We start from the raw sequence: 18,827 nt of genomic DNA on the forward strand, positions 1-18,827 counted from the left end.
TTTTATTTCCCTCTTCAAACAAGCCCTTTATATCAGCTAATAGAGGACTAATGTAGTGGTCAGTGGTTAGCATACACTCAGTGGGCCGAAGCGGCTGCTTCAGATTGTATCAATAACCCCATCAGAATCTTAAAGTGGCCTATCTTGCTGTCCTCACTGACAAACACAAGTATGAGATATTCACATAGTAGGGATAAACTGAATAGGGGTAAAGAAGGAAGTTCCACTTATACAACACAAGCCCTTTGGCACAACTGGCTCCTGCCAACCCAAATGCCATATACAAGCTAGTCCCATTTGCCCATAAATTTAAAAATCCTAGGGGCAAAGGGACTTGTGAGTCCTTGTGCAGGATTTCCTAGAAGTTAGTTTGCAGATTTGAGCTGGTGGTGAGGTAGATGAATGCAATGATAGCATTCATTTCAAGAGGATGTAACGTTGAGGCTTTATAAGGCACTCGTAATGCCTCACGAAGTATTATGAGCAGTTTTGGGCTCCTTATCTGAGAAAGGATGCGCTGTCATTGGAGAGGGTTCAAAGGAGGTTTACAAAAATGATTCTGGGATTGAAAGCCTTGTCATATGAGGAGTGTTTGATGGCTCCAGTCTATACTCACTGGAGATCAGAAGAATGAGGGTGGGGAAACTCATTGTATTGAATGTTAAAAGGCTTCGATAGTGTGGATGTGAGAGGATATTTTTATGGTGGGGGAGTCTAAGACCAGAGGGTATGGCCTCAGAAAAGAGGGGCATCTTTTTAGAACGGAGATGCGGAGGAGTTTTTTTAGCCAAAGAGTGGTGAATCTGTGGAGGCCAAGTCATTTAAGGCAGCGGTCCCCAACCACAAGGCCGCAAAGCATGCGCTACCGGGCCACGAGGAAATGATATGATTTGGCGATATCAGTCAGCTGCACCTTTCCTTATTCCCTGTCACGCCCACTGTTGAGCCATTACGCATGCGAGGTCATTAGCTGCGCGTCATCCATGTCAGTGCGGGAAGGAGATCAACTCCTTGAGCTTGCAAATGACAGCAGGCTGAAAAGTATGTTTGACATAACATCTCTGCCGGCATTCTGGATCAAAGTCAGGGTTAAATACCCTGAGATAGCCACAAAAGCACTGAAAACGTTGCTTCCATTTCCAACATATCTCTGCAATGAATGCAACGAAAACTAAATTGCGGAATAGACTGGACATAAGGAACCCCTTTCGTGTATCGCTGTCTCTCATCACCCCTCGATAGGACCGTCTCCTTTCAGGGAAACAAGCCCAGGGCTCCCACTGATGCAGCGATATTGGTGTGTTGCAATGATTTTATACGTTCATACGGGGAAAATATGTGCTGCGTGTTTAATATCCAAACGTTACTTAAAATGTTATGATGCGATTGACTTATAAGTGACTTATATAACCATATAACAATTACAGCACGGAAACAGGCCATCTCTGCCCTTCTAGTCCGTGCCGAATGCTACTCTCACCTAGTCCCACCGACCTGCACTCAGCCCAGAACACTCCATTCCTTTCCTGTCCATATACCTACCCAATTTTTCTGTAAATGATAATATCGAACCTGCCTCTACCACTTCTACTGGAAGTTCGTTCAACACCTACTTCAAGCTCCCCTGATAATTGACTTATCGCTATATTCATGCGAGGAAAATATGCACTGTGCGTTTAATATTAAATTCATTAGATAAACCCTTTTAGAAACAAAATTGAGTGTATTAGCCACTTATCACCAATATTCCAGTCGTGATTAACACCCCCCCCAACAGAATTGCCAAAAACGGTTTGTGGAAAAAATCTGGCACGTCACGCATGTGCACTGGTGCCCACGCAAGGCTTCATGATCATTGTAGTGTTACTCGGGGTAAACTCAACGTATTTGACTGCTACTCATTGGCAACCCTACCAACCGCGCCCCCCCCCCCCCCCCACAGGTCAGCAAGAATATTGTCAATATGAAACCAGTCCGCAGTGCGAGAAAGGTTGGGGACCCCTGATTTAAGGCAGTGGTTGGTAGGTTCTTGATTAGTCAGGGCATGAAGTGATATAGGGAGGAGGCAGGAGATTGAGGCTGAGAGGGAAAATGGATCAGTATGATGAAATTGCCGAGCAGAATCGACGCAGGCTGAATGGTCTAACTTTGCTCCTATATCTTATGGTCTACACATTTCTAATCCATCCGAATGTCCTTTAAAAGTTGTTATTTACTAATAACAATGACATTGGTTATTTATTACAGAAAATTCCTCAAACAAATTTCACTTACTCCGTGAAGCACACGCTATATAAGCGTTGTTCATTATGCAGAAACATAGGCAGTCTTGGCCATAAAATGATTCAACGCAACAAGATCAGGTCCAAAGTCACGCTGCTACCATGAGTACAGGGCAGTTTTTAACTATAATCACATTTATGTGGAATTTAAATTCCCCATTTTTGCTTTTGTGATTTTATTAAACATTTCATTGAACACACTTGGTTTCATATGCACATCATTTACAGAATGCTCGAGACACAGACCTGTATTGTTAGTACAAAAAAAAAGCAAAAAGAAAACTAAATCTTGGTGGATACCATTTTGTAGGCAGTCTATTAACCAATGTGCAGATTTAATACTTGGTGGACTGCAGTAACAATCATAGGACACCTCAATTACCTCTTCCCAATCCCAGAGTTCTTTTACCACAATTTATCTGCTGACTTGTAAAAAAAAACCTGAAACTTGGATAAAAAATACTATTCCTTCACTTAACTACAATGCAAAATAAAGTAATAATAGAAGATTAAATCTGACTTCTCCATTGCATTCAAATGATGTTGATACATCCAACATGGTAGCCAATATCAAGGCATGTAAAGGGCAATAATTACCAGTTTTCCATCTCTGCACCATTTTCATAACTAATCCTGCCAACTACCGGCACTGGATAGTATGAAATTAACTGGACCTCATCTGGTGTTAGCTTCCATTATATGTACAACCCAGGAAGAAAACGCTATTGCTCACTCCAGCTTGAGGCGATGTGCCACGCTTCTCTACGTAACTCCTTCATACAGCAAGAGAGTGGGCCTGGAAATTAAGGCTTATGTTACTGTGGTTTGGACCGCTGCCATAGTTTGCTTGTCAAGGATCCAAGGGACAGAGTAGATGACTTCTGCTGTGATAGATCAGTTATTCGCTGTTTTTCTTCCTGGGTTTAGAGAAACAGAAGGTGAATAGTTAGTGCTGTCAATAGATTCTTACTGGCATGACTAACTCTTCCACTGTAATCACTATTTAGCATACAAAATGGGTCAGACCAAACTGAATATAATAAGTGTCAGAATCAAATAACCTCCATTTCCTAAAAGAGTGGTTAATTGAGTTTTGGACAGAGAAGCGTATTACTCAACTCTTTTGAAAAATTCTGCCTGCATCGTCTCAGTTTAACATTGCATGAGCAAAGACAGTATCACCAACAATGTACCATTCTCTCAGTACAGCAGGTGCAGTTAGTTCTCAATCTGAAGAGCTGCATTAAAGTGAAATTAACTAACAAAAAAACCGATAATCAATTGCACAAAAAGTTTGTAAACAAATACATTGTTTTAGAAAATGGTTTCATACAAATATATTTCTGAAGCAATTGGTTACAAAATGATGCGAGGAAAGATATTTTACACTTCATGACAATTAACAAAACCGCTAATTCACTGTCTAAAAGGGACAGAATATTTCAGACATCTAAATATGCAACTATTTCTGAGTGTTTTGTGTAAAATTACTTGGCACTAAATGAATACTAAAATGTCACAGACTAATGTGTACCCTCATGGGAAAATGTCACAGGTTCAAGATTTATTTCACCCTCCAATGGAGAGATGGAGGGGTTGGAATGTATGGAGCAAAATATAGTTGCTAATTCCCCCAAAACAAAACACACATTTCCTGCTTGGACTTGGTCTATGCACTGAATGAAACACCTTTCCAAGGCCAACAGAGTCACAGAGTTATACAGCATGGTGTGTGTGTGTGTGTGTGTGTGTGTGGAGGCAGAGAGAGAGAGAGAGAGAGAGAGAGAGAGAGAGAGAGATGTGAGGGAACGAACTTTTGCACAGCACTGTGGTAATTTTATGCATTGCACTGTACTGTTGTCAAAAAAAACCACAAATTTCATGGCATATGTGTGTGATGATAAACCTGATTCTGATATGGGTCTCTATTATGGACAGAGAGTGGGAATGGGGCAGGGTGAGGGGAGTCATGGTTGGGAAAAGGGGAAGGGAGAAGGGGAAGGAGCAGTAAGAACCAGAGAGATTAATTATCAATAAACCAATTGTTTGGAATCAAATGATCTTGCCTGGTGTCTCAGGGCTGGGTGTCTGCACTCGCACGACACCCCTGTCCCTGGCACTGTTTCTCTGCCACCTGCTGTACACCCCTACCGGGGCACTCCACCCTTGCTATTCCCAACATCCTTTGCTCCCACCAGGTAACCCTCCCAGGAGGGGGGAGAACATGGCGGCGCGACAGCAGCGCACGCGGCCACTTCGGTGATGAATATCTGTTATTTGTCAACTAGGGGACCATGCACAATCCTGATTTGATGGAGACGGCCATGAGAGCACAGCGGAACACCTGGAAAACTTCTGAAATGTCTGCTTTGCTACCACTGCTGCTATGTGGTAACCGGAATCTCCGGAGCTGAAGGCCTCGAAATCCTTGGCTTTGCGTGTTTCAGCGGCCGGGGAAAGGTCAAAGGCGCTCAGCAGAGGATGGTGTTTGGGAGGCTGTATCGGAGAGGCTGCTCGGAAACTCAGAGTTTTCGGACAGATGGACTCAGGGTCAGCTGGGGTCGGCTGCTTCCAAGGTATCGGCAAGTTGACGGTGCCTGGAGGTTTACGGCAGGGAGTTTCTCCCTTTTGCCGCCTGCTATTGGGGACTCGGGAGTCGATCGACTCGGGACTTTGAGACTTTTTTTTACTGTGCCTATGGTCTGTTCATTATCAAATTATGGTATTGCTTTGCACTGCTGTAACTATATGTTATAATTATGTGGTTCTGTCAGTGTTAGTCTTTGGTCTGTCTTGTTTTCTGTGATATCACTCCAGAGAAACATTGTATCACTTCTTAATGCATGTATGCATTTCTAAGTGACAATAAAGGAGGACTGAGTGTTCTCATAATCTAATCTAATTTACAAACTCGCTCTCTGCTCCACATTGTAAAATACTGTACTATGCAAAAGTCTTCAGCACCCTAGCTATATATATGTGCCTAAGATTTTTGCACAGCTCTGTACGTCAGTAATAATAAATCTAATTCTGACCTAGTTGCGTTTTTTTGGGCCAAGCTGTACCATAACCACTCTGTGGTTCTACTTGGAATTACGCAAGCATTGATAACAGAGGGTAATTGTCTGATTGCCACGCACAAACGGTATCAGAAACATTAAAATCTTTGCTCATTTTTATTGCAAAAAGAATGTGGTAATTTGAGGTACTAACACTAACAGTCAAATTCTCACCTGGGCTAATAGCTCCTGCCTTTTTTTAAACGCTTCAATTGGATCATCTTCAAGAGCATAGTTCTCCAGTACAGATCTAATATCTTCAACTCCACTTGTTGCAATTGCTGCGATGCAAAATAAACGATGAGTACACTGAAATCCATTTACTATTAGAACTTTTCAACAACACCTTTCTAAAACAGATCCTTGACGTCCTTCAATAAATTTTTGGAAAAATACACTAGATCCAGACTTCAGGTCACATAGACAATGGCAGTGGTGGTTTAACTGGTATAGATTTAACTAAAGCAACACACACAAAATGCTGGAGGAACTCAGCAGATGAGGCAGCAACAATTTAGAAAATAAACAGTCAATGTTTTGGGCTGAGAACCTTTGTCAGGTCCAGAAAAGAAGAGGGAAGGAGCGAGATTAAGTGGTGGGTGGAGGGGAAGGAATACAAGCTAGAAGGTGATAGGTGAAGCCAGGAGAGGGTGATGCGTTTAGATTTAACCAATACGTGGGTTGTAACTGGGAAATTATAAACGGCCTGTTCCCAATGAAAATGTCAAAGGGCATCAAAGTAACATGCATTAGTCAAAGTAAGGGAGCAGATGTCTCTGGTGGAACAGCTTGTTAGCAATGTACAAGAGGAAGGAAAATAAAAGAACAAATTAATTAGCATCTATATTTGTTTTAGATATATCCTGTAGTGCTTTATAATCAGTGAATTGCTGTAGTCATTGCTGTTGTATAGGTAAACAAACCCACACATTTTCACACAGCAAAACTCAAAGAAAGCAAGAGTCAATATTCTGCACAGAGGAGGGGTTCCCAACCTGGGGACTGTGGCCCCTCAGTTAATGGTACAGCTCCATAGCATTAAAAAAGTTGGAAATCCCTGGTATAGAGGTGGCACTGCTAGAAAAAGTGATTAAATACTTGCTAGAGCTTCATATTTATCACATCAATTGTGTTTCCCTCATTGGACTTCTTTGAGATTTTGTTAAAAGATGTTCATCAAGTTCTGAAATGTTTTCAGTCTGTGAGAAGGATCTCAATCAAGCTGCACAACTTCTTGTCACATTTATTACAGAATCATAGACAAGATGAGGAAGTCAATTACAACCCCATCAATTCCAGTCCTTTTAGAACCATTAAAACAGTCATTTGGAGTTTATCTAAATGCTACCCCCGTGCACAGTGAGACATATGATTTACGTCACTTCTGCAGCTGCCTTATTTTTGTATGAAATAATTTTCCTACAACCTTTAAGAACCAACAAGATTAGAACCAACCAATCAGCTGCAACAATTTATAATTTTGGCTGATATTTATATTTCTTGTCAGACTGTTTTCATGGAGAAAGTAACTTGTGTAATGAGCTACAACTCCAGCCAGTGGAAAATTGCCACCTGAATGCCCACTGACTTCAGTTTCTCAGTACTCCTTAATGCCACGCACATATATAATGAGAAATAGGAGCAGTACGTCATTCTTCATATCATGATGACTAATCTGCCCTTATCTCCTCTTCTGTGTCAGCTCCCATCACCCTCAATTCTCTGATCTTTCATTAATTTATCTACTTCCTCTTTAAATACTCTCAATAATCCAGTCTCTGTACTTCTCTCAGGTAAAGATATCCAGAGATTCACCATCCTCTCAGAGAAGTTCCTACTCACCTTAGTTTTATGTAACCACTCCTAGTCTTGTAAATGTGTCCCTTCATTTGAGATTCTCCTGCAAGTTGAAACATCTTACTGTCTATTTTGTCACGACTACCCCCCCCCCCCAAAAGGATCTTAGATATCTTCTGAATGCTAAATTACTCAGTTTTGCTGTGAGGAGCAGTTACTCCTACTTCATCTCTGGAATTGAGTTGTTTGGTCACTATCCGGTCCGTCAGGGAATCCCAGATTGACTGTTAATGGAGAGGAAAGTTGATGGACAGCACTGTCATATATAGCTTCATCACTCTGTTGGGGACAGAGAGAGTAGATTGATTGGGAGGTAATTAGTTAAATTGGATTTAGCCCGCTTTCTGTGAACTAGTTAAGTGAATTTTAAGTGTACATAAATGTCGTGCCAGGTGATAATTTGTCAATGTACTTGGTTTCAAAGTACCTCTTATATACTCTATCATGGAAGTTAATATTTGGAATTGCAAACGAATTTGTTTTTAGGAGTACCATTGTTACAGATTTTACTATGCCATAATTTAGGTGCTCCAAGGTAGTGCAGTGACTAGAGTGCTGCTACTACAGCTTGGCATCAGAGTTCAGAGTTCGATTCTGACATCATCTGTAAGGAGTCTGTACGTCCTCGCTGTGAGTGCGTGAGTTTCCTCCGGGTGTTCCTATTTCCTCACACACTTCCAAAGACGTACGGTTGGTAAGTTAATTGGTCATTGTAAATTGTCCTGTGATTAGGCTAGGATTAAATCGGGAGATTGGTGGGCAGCGTTGCTTGAAGGGCCAGAAGGGCCTATTTCATGCTATGTCTCAATAAATAAATTGGTCCTATTTTTCATACTGGGTCTGAGCCATTGACTATTATAAATTAAAGCTTTTTGTTTACAATCTGTATCTTTAAATTGGAAACCAGATACCAATTTAATCCAATTGAAAGCAATTACACTAAATACAACTGAGACCAGTGCATCTACCATCAATAATGAAAATTTCCTGCATGAAACTTTAAAGAAAAGCATCACCTATCCATTGTAAATTAAAGTAAATGTCGCAAGCACTTGTCTAAATTTCCCCCAACACAGACCTTTGCTGGGTGAAGTTTTACTGTGCTTTAGGCAAGTAGGTGCCTCAAGGCTGTTATAACCAGGGTAGGTGGTGGGGATCAGCTCCCACTACCTATTAAATGCTCCCAACAGCATGCACCTCAAATAGCCTCTGTCAACCGAGTTCAGCTCCTGGCCTTCGCATGTGGCGTAGCTACTAAGCCCGGTGGAACCACATCTACTGACAGGAGAAGGGGCAAAGGTGGGTTACTGGTGCCCCAAAACTAGTCACTTCAAGCAGATGGGGCTCATCAGATGTAGTTAGCAGCTCATCCAGGAGAAGGAAAACTCTGATTTCAAACCTCTGCAGCCTTGAAGCTGTCTTCACTCTTGGAGGAGGATTTGGGAGTAAACCTCGAGGAAAAATCTACAGCTGGGGTCTCTAAGGCTGTCCTACGTTGAGTTCAACATTGACTGGCAACTCCTGCAATGCTGCTGGTGCTCAGCTCTCTGCTGTTTCTTTGGGTTCGTCAGCTGTGTGGAGAGGGGAAGCTTGCTACATGGGCAAGTTTGCTCTTCACATCATACTGCCCAGGCTTGAGTATTAAATAGACAGCTCGACCCCAGTCAATGGAAAGCCTCAGGCAAGTAACCTTTCTTCATCATAGAAACACAGAAAACCTACAGCACAACACAGGCCCTTTAGCCCACAATGCTGTGCCAAATATGTACTTACTTTAGAAATTACCTAGGGTTACCCATAGCCCTCTATTTTTCTAAGCTCCATGTACCTATCCAGGAGTCTCGTAGAAGACCCTATTGTGTCCACCTCCACCACCGTCACCGGTAGCCCATTCCACGCACTCACCACTCTCTGTGCAAAAAACTTACCTTGACATCTCCTCTGTACCTACTTCCAAGCACCTTAAAACTGTGCCCTCTCATGTTAGCCATTTCAGCCCTGGGAAAAAAGCCTCTGACTATCCATATGATCAGTGGGCCTAGACATTAAACTACAGCAGAGAATTTGAGGATGGACAGTATGAGATTAGAGGCCAACCCTGCTGTCCCTAACAAATATATTGTTTAGTAATCAGAATTATTTTCCCACAGCCTCACTTCATGGGATTCAAGACAAGTGCATTTTGCCTCGAATGGCAAACACAGGCAAGGTGAGTCCCAATTTCTGACTTACATGATCCAATATCTTGTGCAGTATTTTAGTTTAACTAATAGCCCTCAGCTCTAAGTCAAAAAGTTACAAATTGAACTCATCCTCTGCAGCTTCAAAGCAGTGGTCAGAGAATCCTGCATTGTCTTCCTGCTTGTTCACCCAAGACACTACTTAAAAAATAAATATCTTGATTATCTAGCTCAGCCCTCAACCGGAACGAGATCAACATGTCATTACTCATATTACTGTTTTTGGGACAGTAATCTGCACGAATTTGTCATAGCTGGAGAGTCATATGGGGAGAGGGGGGAGAGGGGGGAGAGGGGGAGAAGGGGAGAGGGGGAGAAGGGGAGAGGGGGAGAAGGGGAGAGGGGGAGAAGGGGAGAGGGGGAGAAGGGGAGAGGGGGAGAAGGGGAGGGGGAGAAGGGGAGAAGAGGAGAGGGGGAGAGGGGGAGAGGGGGAGAGGGGGAGAGGGGGAGAGAGGGGGAGGGGGAGAGGGGGAGAGAGGGGGAGAGGGGGAGGGGGAGAGGGGGAGGGGAGAGAGGGAGGGGAGAGAGGGAGGGATAGAGGGAGAGGGGGTGGGGGTAGGGGAGGGAGGGTGAGGAGTGGGGTAGAGGGAAAAGGAGGGGGAGAGGTAGGGGGGACATCTTTCAGCAGAAGTGTACACTGCCTGTTGTCTCAATGTTTCCAATCTCCAGCAACGCTTCAGTCAACATTGGTGAGGAACCGGGCCATTCACACATCTTCCAGGCCGTGCTTTTGAGATGTGGGAGGACAGCCGGACAGCCAGGCCAAACACACAGTGACAGAGAACTGTGAACTCCACACAGACATCACTGGAGGTCACTGAAGTTGTGAGGCAGCAACCCCACCAGTTGTACCACTGTGCTGCCCATTACTGCCGTACACTAATTGTCTGTCTACCTCACAGAAGGGATTGGATCATTAAAAACACAAGAGATTCTGCAGATGCTGGAAATCCAGAGCAACACCCACAAAGTACTGGAGGAACTCAGCAGCATCTATGGAGAGGAATAAACAGTCGACGTTTCAGGCCAAGATCTTTCTTCAGGTGTTACCCTTCTATTATTAAAATAATTCTTTAGCTGTGAAGCAATTTGGGAGATTCTCAGGATGTGAAAAATTTCACATAATTGCTACCTATCTAACTATATATCTGTCAATCTATTCATTTACTTAGAGATATAGCAAGGAACAGGCCCTTCTGGCTCTTTGAACCGCACCACCCAGCAACCCAGTTTAACCATAACCTCATCACGGGACAATTTACAATGACCAATTAACCTACCAACCGGTACGTCTTTGGACTTTGGGAAGAAACTGGAGCACTACGCATTCCACTAGGAAAATGTACAGAGACACCCTACAGAGGATGCCAGGATCAACTCCGAACTCTAACACCTTGAGCAAAGCACACAAAATGCTGGAGGAACTCAGCAGATCAGGCAGCATCTACACAAATGAATAAACAGTTGATGTTTCGGGGTCGAGACCCTTCACCAGGTCTGGAAAGTAAGGGGAAAGATGCCAGAATTAAAATATGGGGGAGGCAGTGGGAGAAGCACTAGCTAGGAAGTGGTAAAGTGATAGATCATAGAATAATAGAAAAATACAGTGCAGAAACAGGCCCTTCAGCCCACTTAGTCCTTGCCTAAACATTTAAACTGCCTACTCCCATCGACCTGCACCCGAACCATGGCCTTCCATACCCCGACCATCCATTTATTTATCCAAATTTCTCTTAAACAGTGAAGCCAGGTGTGTGGGAAAGGTAAAGGGCAGAGAAGAAAGGATTTGATAGGAGATGAGAGTGGATAATGGGAGAAAGGGAAGAAGGTGGGGCAGCAGAGGGAGATGTAATAGCATGGTGCTAACCAATACGCTACAGTGGTGCCCTTCACCTTTATTTTAAGTTTTACTTTTGCATACAAAGCCTTCAGGGCATCAGGGAGCTAGGACATAAGTTTAATATTAATTTTCTCCAAATTTACTGTGATTGGAAATTAACGTTGCAAATTTTGACTCAAGAAAAAGAACGAAAAGTGTGTTCACTCTCTGACGGTTGCATGAAGATCATGGATTGTTAACACACTGATGTGGTCTGTCATCATATCAAATTCAAAGTGAAACGTTAGATTACTGTCGTAGTAATTAATTAAACCAAGTGGAAAGTTATATCTGCACTGGGTGTATTACTTTAGAAGAGTGATTCAGTCGAGAGTTGTACAATCAAATTCGATGAACCCATGTGTCATAAGAACGTTCCAGGTCTTGCGATATATGGCATGCATGCATATTTATTTACCTATTTATTTATTTAGGCACAGCGCGGAAAAGGCCCTTATGGCCCTTCGAGCCGTGCCACCCAGCCACCCCTGATTTAACCCTAGCCTAATCACAGGACAATTTACAATGGCCAATTAATCTACTAACTGGCACGTCTTAGAACTGTGGGAGGAAACTGGAGACCCAGAGAAAACCCACACATTTCACGGAGAGGATGCACAGACAGGTTCCTTATAAGTGATGACAGAACTGAACTCCAAACTCCAATGCTTCCAAGCTGTAATAATGTCGTGCTAGCCACTGCACTGTTAGTCCTAAAAAAGGGTCTCGGCCCAAAACTTCGACTATTCATTTCCATAGATGCTGCCTCACCTGCTGAGTTCCTCCAGCATTTTGTTTGTGTTGATTTGGATTTCTAGCATCTGCAGATCTTCTCCTGCTTGTGACACTATTAGACATTTTAGTTTTAAGGCCACACAGATAAGTATCCCAAAGCAGCTCACTGTTTCTGGCTTTTAAGAGGTGAGAGCAACAACCTTTTTGAGCTGGGAGAACTACAAAGGATGGTAACCTCTGCCTATGCAGTTCTGTAACCCTGAATACTGATGTGCCTCACCAAAAAAAAGGAGTGTCAATTGATTTTGCTGACATACCCATCGGAAACAACACCTCATTACACTTTATACTTTATTGTCGCCAAACAATTGATACTAGAACGTACAATCATCATAGCGATATTTGATTCTGCGCTTCCCGCTCCCTGAATTAGAAATCGATAGTAAATAGTAAATATTGCTGTAGCTTTCGGTCATAAACATTATTCTTCCTCTTTTAACTCAAGGAACAAACATCAACAGATCATCATCATCATGTACCGTATCGTGTGACATGGACGATTATGGTCTTGACCATGATTGTTCTTGGTTAATTTTTCTACAGAAATGATTTCTACATTGCCTTCTTCTGGGCAGTGTCTTTACCAGATGGGTGACCTCAGCCATTATCAATACTCTTCAGAGACTGTCTGCCTGGCGTCAGTGGCCGCATAACCAGGACTTGTGATCTGCACCGGCTGCTCATACGACCATCCACCACCTGCTCCCACGGCTTCACATGACCCTGATCGGGGGCTAAGCAGGTGCTACACCTTGCCCAAGGGTGACCTGCAGGCTAGCTGAGGGAAGGAGCACCTTACACCTCCTTTGGTGGAGACGTATCTCCATCCTGCTACCCAAGTCAACAGACAGGGAAGTGATCAGATCAAGTAGGCTTTTCACTTAATTCAGCCTGGTCATTGTGAGTCCATATGTGGCCTGGAGCTTTTCACATTCCAAACTGACCAAACTACTGTGGTTCTGGTATACATTACACAGACATTTAAACATAAGAAATGGGGCTTCGTCCCACCACATCGGCAATGATCACAAAACACTCATCTGGATTAATCTAATTTTTCCTTCTCTCTCAGTTCCATACCCTCCACCCCACCCTACAACACCCCAATTCTCCTGGCACTCACCTACACCAGGAACAATTTACAAATGCCCTTAACCTAATAACCCTCACATCTTTGTTATGTGGGAGGGAAACATGGCTCCCAAGGAAACCCATACAGTGACGGAGAATTAGCAGGCTCCATAGGGATAGCACCTACAGTTAGGATTCAATCTAGGTGGCCAGTGCATAGAACATATAAGAGTACAGCACAGGAATGGGCCATTTGGCCCACGATGTTGTGCTAAACCAGCTAAAAAGCAAATTAAAAACACCTTAACACTAATCTCTCCTACCTACTCCGTGTCCATATTCCTCCATCTTCCTTACATCCACGTGCCTATCCAAATGTCTCTTAAAAGACTCTAATGTATTTGCATCTACCACCATACCAGGCAGCACATTCCAGGCATCCACCACTCTCTGAGTAAAAAAACTTACCCCTCAGATCCCCCTTGAACCTACCCCGTCTCACCTTCAATACATGCCCTCTAGTATTAGACATTTCAACCCTGGGAAACATATACTGTATTTCCACTCTTGACAACCTCTAATCAGATCTTCCCTCATCTTCTGCGCTCCACAGAAAGCCACCCAAGCTTATCCCGTCTCTTGTGATAGCACAAATGAATTAGACAGAGAAGGAGAGAAGCCAGCGCTACCCATAGTGCCATAGTTCTGTCAGCTTCTCTCCCAATGCCAACACAGCAAGCACACTCAATTCAGAAGGTCTCTGTGTGTGCCAAACACCTCACCACCTGTCGGGAAAGAATACAGCTTGTTCTACCACTATACTTCTTTCACTTACTTTTCCAAAACAAGAAGTGTATGTTGTGAATGCAATCTCAAAAGTGTGTTTACTTGACTGGCTGGGGCTATAAGTGACAAGAAAAGACCCAGTCCCACCAGCAATGGGTACCTCCTGTAGCGGCAAGATTTGCCCATGGCCATCACCAGCAAACAGTAGCTATTTAGTTCTGACACATTTAATGCACAGCCACTAAGGTGACTTACAACACAGGGTTTCATCCATTGGCAATTTTTCCAAATAGTTTGATAAAGGCATAGATTGTCTGCAGCTAAGGCTTCCTGACATTATATTTAACACCATAATGTAGACTCTCACAATGCAATTTTAAACATGCCCAGGGTTCCTTTCAAACTTGTGTCACAGTTCTCTTTAGCCTCTGTGACCTTCTAACCTCAGTTCATTCAAAGTCACAACAAATATTTAACTTGTTCATAACGAAAGGAGCCATTCGGCATTGTTTCCGCCCATGGACCTTGGTCCATGGGAGATGCCAGATGGCATCAGTGCAGCTGCGAGCAGCGACATGATCTATAGTGAGTGGCATCACAATGGCAGTGCATGGTGAATGAGTTAATCTACATCAACGGTGAAAAGAGGAGGAAAAAAATACATTAATAAAACACAAAGGACAAATAACCAGATTGTCATAATTGACCCAAAGGTCTTGGGCACATATGCCTCTTGCAGCTTTCCTATGATTAACTGTTAAGGCACCAGTTGCATTACTTATTATGGTGATGTTAAGCTCATGTTTACTCGGCTAGAGAAAGGGAGGCCAGCCAGGGTTTCAAGAGGGGTTAAATTTAGAGGAAGAAAATAAGAAAACCCACACAATTTGAATTAATGTCACAAAGCCTTTGACGGAATCTCACTCAAGGATGCAGAGAACAAAACACATCATGAGACAGCAGGCAGATGGGAACTTACTTTTCAGGAATGCTGCGAGTTCATATAGGGTTCGGTCGTCAGAATTTCCATCCCATTTCTTTAGTGCAATGCCGTTGAATGGCTGGAGACGGAATGCTTCCTTTTTACAATCGACAATAATGACTTTGGAAGGATCCCTGTTCAGGCAAGACACATCCTATATGAATGGAAAGAGAGAATATTCAACATAATTTTATTTTACACTGATAATTTAAGTGACTCTGATGACTTTCCAAGGCAGTACCATAGCAATATTTGATTCGATCTGTTTAGACGGTATTGGTGTCAACAAATGAATACAAGATTAGGCTTGATCACCAGGCTTCCCAACCAGATTGATATGCCGGGAATATATCGTTATTTATTGTGTGCTGCATCAGATCCAGAGTAACAATTTACTTTGTTCTCTTTTATACTTATATACAGGAAATGACAATACATAATCTTGAATCTACTGTACAGAAGGTAAAATATTCTAATGTAACCACAGCACCAGTTGACTTCATCAGGTGTACAATGAAGAAAACTCTTTCCAGATGCTATGCTAAATGATTTCACCAATTCTTTTATTTATATGTGCAAATCGGATGTGAATCAGGATTTATACTCCTGAAATACTTATTATCCAGTAACCCGTCACAGACTGTATGCCACAGTCATACGTGGATGGTAAGAATAATGCTGGATTGTAAATAATCAGCCAATGTCCACTGGGTCCACAGCAGAATGATGGGCCACACTGGGGAGGAAACCGAGGGCATTCCCTGTCTCTAGCTGCCAGGCTCGCAAATCGTAGGCACAGGAGGAGTGAAAAATTAGTCATGAGAGACCAGAGAAAATTGATTAAAATTTAAAAGAAAATCCCGAACAGTCAGCATGAATTGCATATTAATAAAATAATATTAATATTGGAGAGACTCCTGTCACCATCTGTGGATAAAGAATTGCCACATTGTTTAATCTAATTATTGTAAACCCTTCTGCTCTCGAGAAACGTATATGTCATTATTTAACCAGAGACAAATACTAATAAAGCTGTTACGCCTCAACCCCTTCAGAACAGCATAACCTTCTAATTAATTACAATTAAATCTACACTGACTCCACATACATTCCATTTAATATTTAAGGAACAGTTTGACGTTGCTCAGGGAAATCTGTCAAAGGTTAACGTCTCCATTTTACAAATATCTGATATTAAACCAGAGTATCATTAAGTTCAGTGAGGAGAAAACATCAGCATAATTAAAACATAAGTGCTTTAATAATATTTGTAAGGCACAAGAAGAAACAGGATTATAGTTGTTACATTATGAATATGTAAGTGTATTCTCCAGCTTATTTGTTGACATTTAGCCGCAAAAATGAGAAATGTGCAAATCTGAACTTTATTTATCGTGGGTTAGATATCTGGCATGTGTTGAATTAAAAAGGAAGCACGGTTAACTGAACGATGTACCATTTTAGCCAAATTACCTGTTCCATTCTCCCTTTTATGAACTTTGCAAACAATTTCTGCCTTACAGTGCAGCTGTGGTAAAATCTATGTAATAAATACCACTATGATCTGACACCCTCACCTGCTTTATTTTAGGTAACTTTAAAACATTTGCTTGATTTGTGTACTCAAAGATTTGGCTGTCATTATCTCATTTCTAAAATAGTCCAGTCTTTGGCTTCCTTCTATTTCATCATGTCTCTTGGAGACATCAACCAGCTTCCATATGCATGCTACCGTGTCCCAGCTTTATCCTCAGTCACCATCTCTGATTCCCTGGGAGCAGCCATGCCTTTCTCACAGTCCAAGATCAAGTTGTGTGTCAGTTTGATGCGCCTCCATTCTTTGCAAGACTAAATCTATTCTGCTTAATACTCAACAGAAACTCCATATCACTGTTAAATTCCTGTCACTGCAAGGTGTGACTAAACTAGAATGTACACACATTGAAGCTGACTTCAGCCCACCAACCAAGATTACTAATACTATATCTGTCCTATCTGGAGTCCAGGTCATTGTGTATATTTAACGTGGAAGTTGATAGGTTCTTGATTAGTAAGGGTGTCAAAGGTTATGAGGAGACGGCAGGAGAATGGAGTTGTGAGCAACCAGCTATGATGAAATAGTGCAGCAGACTTGATGGGCCGAAAAGTCTAATTCTGCTCCTCTGTTTTATGGTTAATCCTGCAAAAACCTTCTTTGAGACCATGAGGTTCAACAGGCTGTTCAGGAATACGGGCTGAATGCAGCAAATTGGGACCAACTGGGTGGGCACCGTGGCTGGTGTGGACATGTTGGGCCGAAGGGCCAATATCGTGCTGCATTACTGTACGACTCTATGATCAGACTGTTTCTGTGGCAGTGAGGCAATAGCACCAACCACTGTGCTGCACTGAATGGCCTCCATTGGTCAGAGTCGACCATGGTTGTTGAAGTCAATACGCAAACCAGTGCAGTATGATATAGAAAGCAAGCTGTTCCCCAGGCAGAAGGCTCCCCCTCTTCACACAGCAGATGAATCCAAAGTAACATCAGAGACCGATACAGTTTGGTGTCAGCGGTGCCACTGAGTTACCAGTCAGTGTTGAATTCAAAGTAGGACTGCCTTAGGGACTCCAGCTCTGGATTTTTCCTCAGGGTAGAGCAGAGGTTTGAGATCAGTTTTCCTTCTCCTAGGTGAGCTGTCAACCACAGCTGATGAACCGCACCTGCCGGAAATGACTGATATCCCGCCTTTGCCACTTCTCCTGTCAGTAGAAATGGTTCCGTAGGGCGTACTATCTAAATCACACGTGAAGGCCAGGAGCTAGACTCAGCTGTCAAAGGCTATTTGAGATGCATGCCATTGGGAGTAGTTAATTAGGATCATTTGAAGCTTATTCCCACTACCTCCTCCCCTCCTCCAGATATGACAGTCTTAAGGAACCAGAGTGCTGCACTGCCAATGGGGATTCCCACTTCTGATAGTTATCAGTTATAAGTAGTAAAAGAGGAGAGAGAAGAAGGGCAATGAAAATCCCACTACTGCAGTTGCTCTGCATCTGAAATAAAAAGAGAAAAAGCTGCACACAATCAAAAAGGCAGGTGGGGAAACCGTTAGCATTTCAGATCAGAGAACCTCACTTCTTCTTGCTCCACAAATGCTGACTGACTTGCTGATTACTTCCAGCATTTGCTGTTTCTCCAGAAGAACAATTCAGGCTGTTGACACCCACAGATGGAAATCCATCCACAGACCATACCCCAAATATACCTGCTGGCATTTGCAAATTCTGGCACCACGAAAGGTGACCAGAACTGAACTACAGAAAGTGAAATAAAATTGTCCTTGCATGTGCACATTTAGTACAAGTGACCAAACTGCAAAATCTACTTTCAATTTTGAAGCCGTCACACATGATAATGTTTACTCAAAAAAGGCTGTTGGTACCTGGAAGAAAACAAAGCTATCAGTTTATTATCGCCAGATCAGATAAAAGCAGAGACAGGATGGAATGAGGAAGCACTCAAAATAAATAATATTCTGCTTCATCTATCTTAACATCCTCATTAAATCTCTCAGAAAATTAACAATTAAAGAGCTCCTATATGACCTTTGTGTAGGGATGACTGTCCTTAAGAGTTATACAAATTCCATCTGGGCTGATGGGGTGCTATGGTGAATCAGTGTCACCTTGAAAGTGTTCTGGAGTTACATTAAGCAATATGCATACTTATCAGTGTGACAAACACCAGTGGTGAGCAACATTTGACCTGTCCAGGGTCCGAGAGAAAAAAAGAGAGAGAAAGAGAAAAGCGGCTAATGTTTTACTCTTGATTGCTGAGATCCATCCCAGCAGCAAGAACTTGTGTGTGATCTTCAAGGGAAGGCTGAGTTAATC

The 18,827-nt window shown here is 42.6% G+C and overlaps 1 protein-coding gene across 1 annotated transcript in view; it reads right to left on the reverse strand.

The window, feature by feature from the left end:
* Positions 1–2,226: 2,226 nt before the first annotated feature.
* The window catches only part of timm50 (translocase of inner mitochondrial membrane 50 homolog (S. cerevisiae)), a 160,178-nt gene continuing 143,577 nt past the window's right edge, over positions 2,227–18,827 (reverse strand). Inside the window, exons 8-10 of the mRNA XM_072271144.1 lie at positions 14,949–15,105; positions 5,516–5,622; positions 2,227–3,199 (exon numbers count right to left, since the gene is read on the reverse strand). Coding sequence (XP_072127245.1) covers positions 3,098–3,199; positions 5,516–5,622; positions 14,949–15,105 — 366 coding nt within the window. The 3' untranslated portion in view covers positions 2,227–3,097. The remainder of the gene's footprint in view (positions 3,200–5,515; positions 5,623–14,948; positions 15,106–18,827) is intronic.

This window comes from Mobula birostris, chromosome 10 (assembly GCF_030028105.1).
Source record: "Mobula birostris isolate sMobBir1 chromosome 10, sMobBir1.hap1, whole genome shotgun sequence".
Taxonomy (NCBI): domain Eukaryota; kingdom Metazoa; phylum Chordata; class Chondrichthyes; order Myliobatiformes; family Myliobatidae; genus Mobula; species Mobula birostris.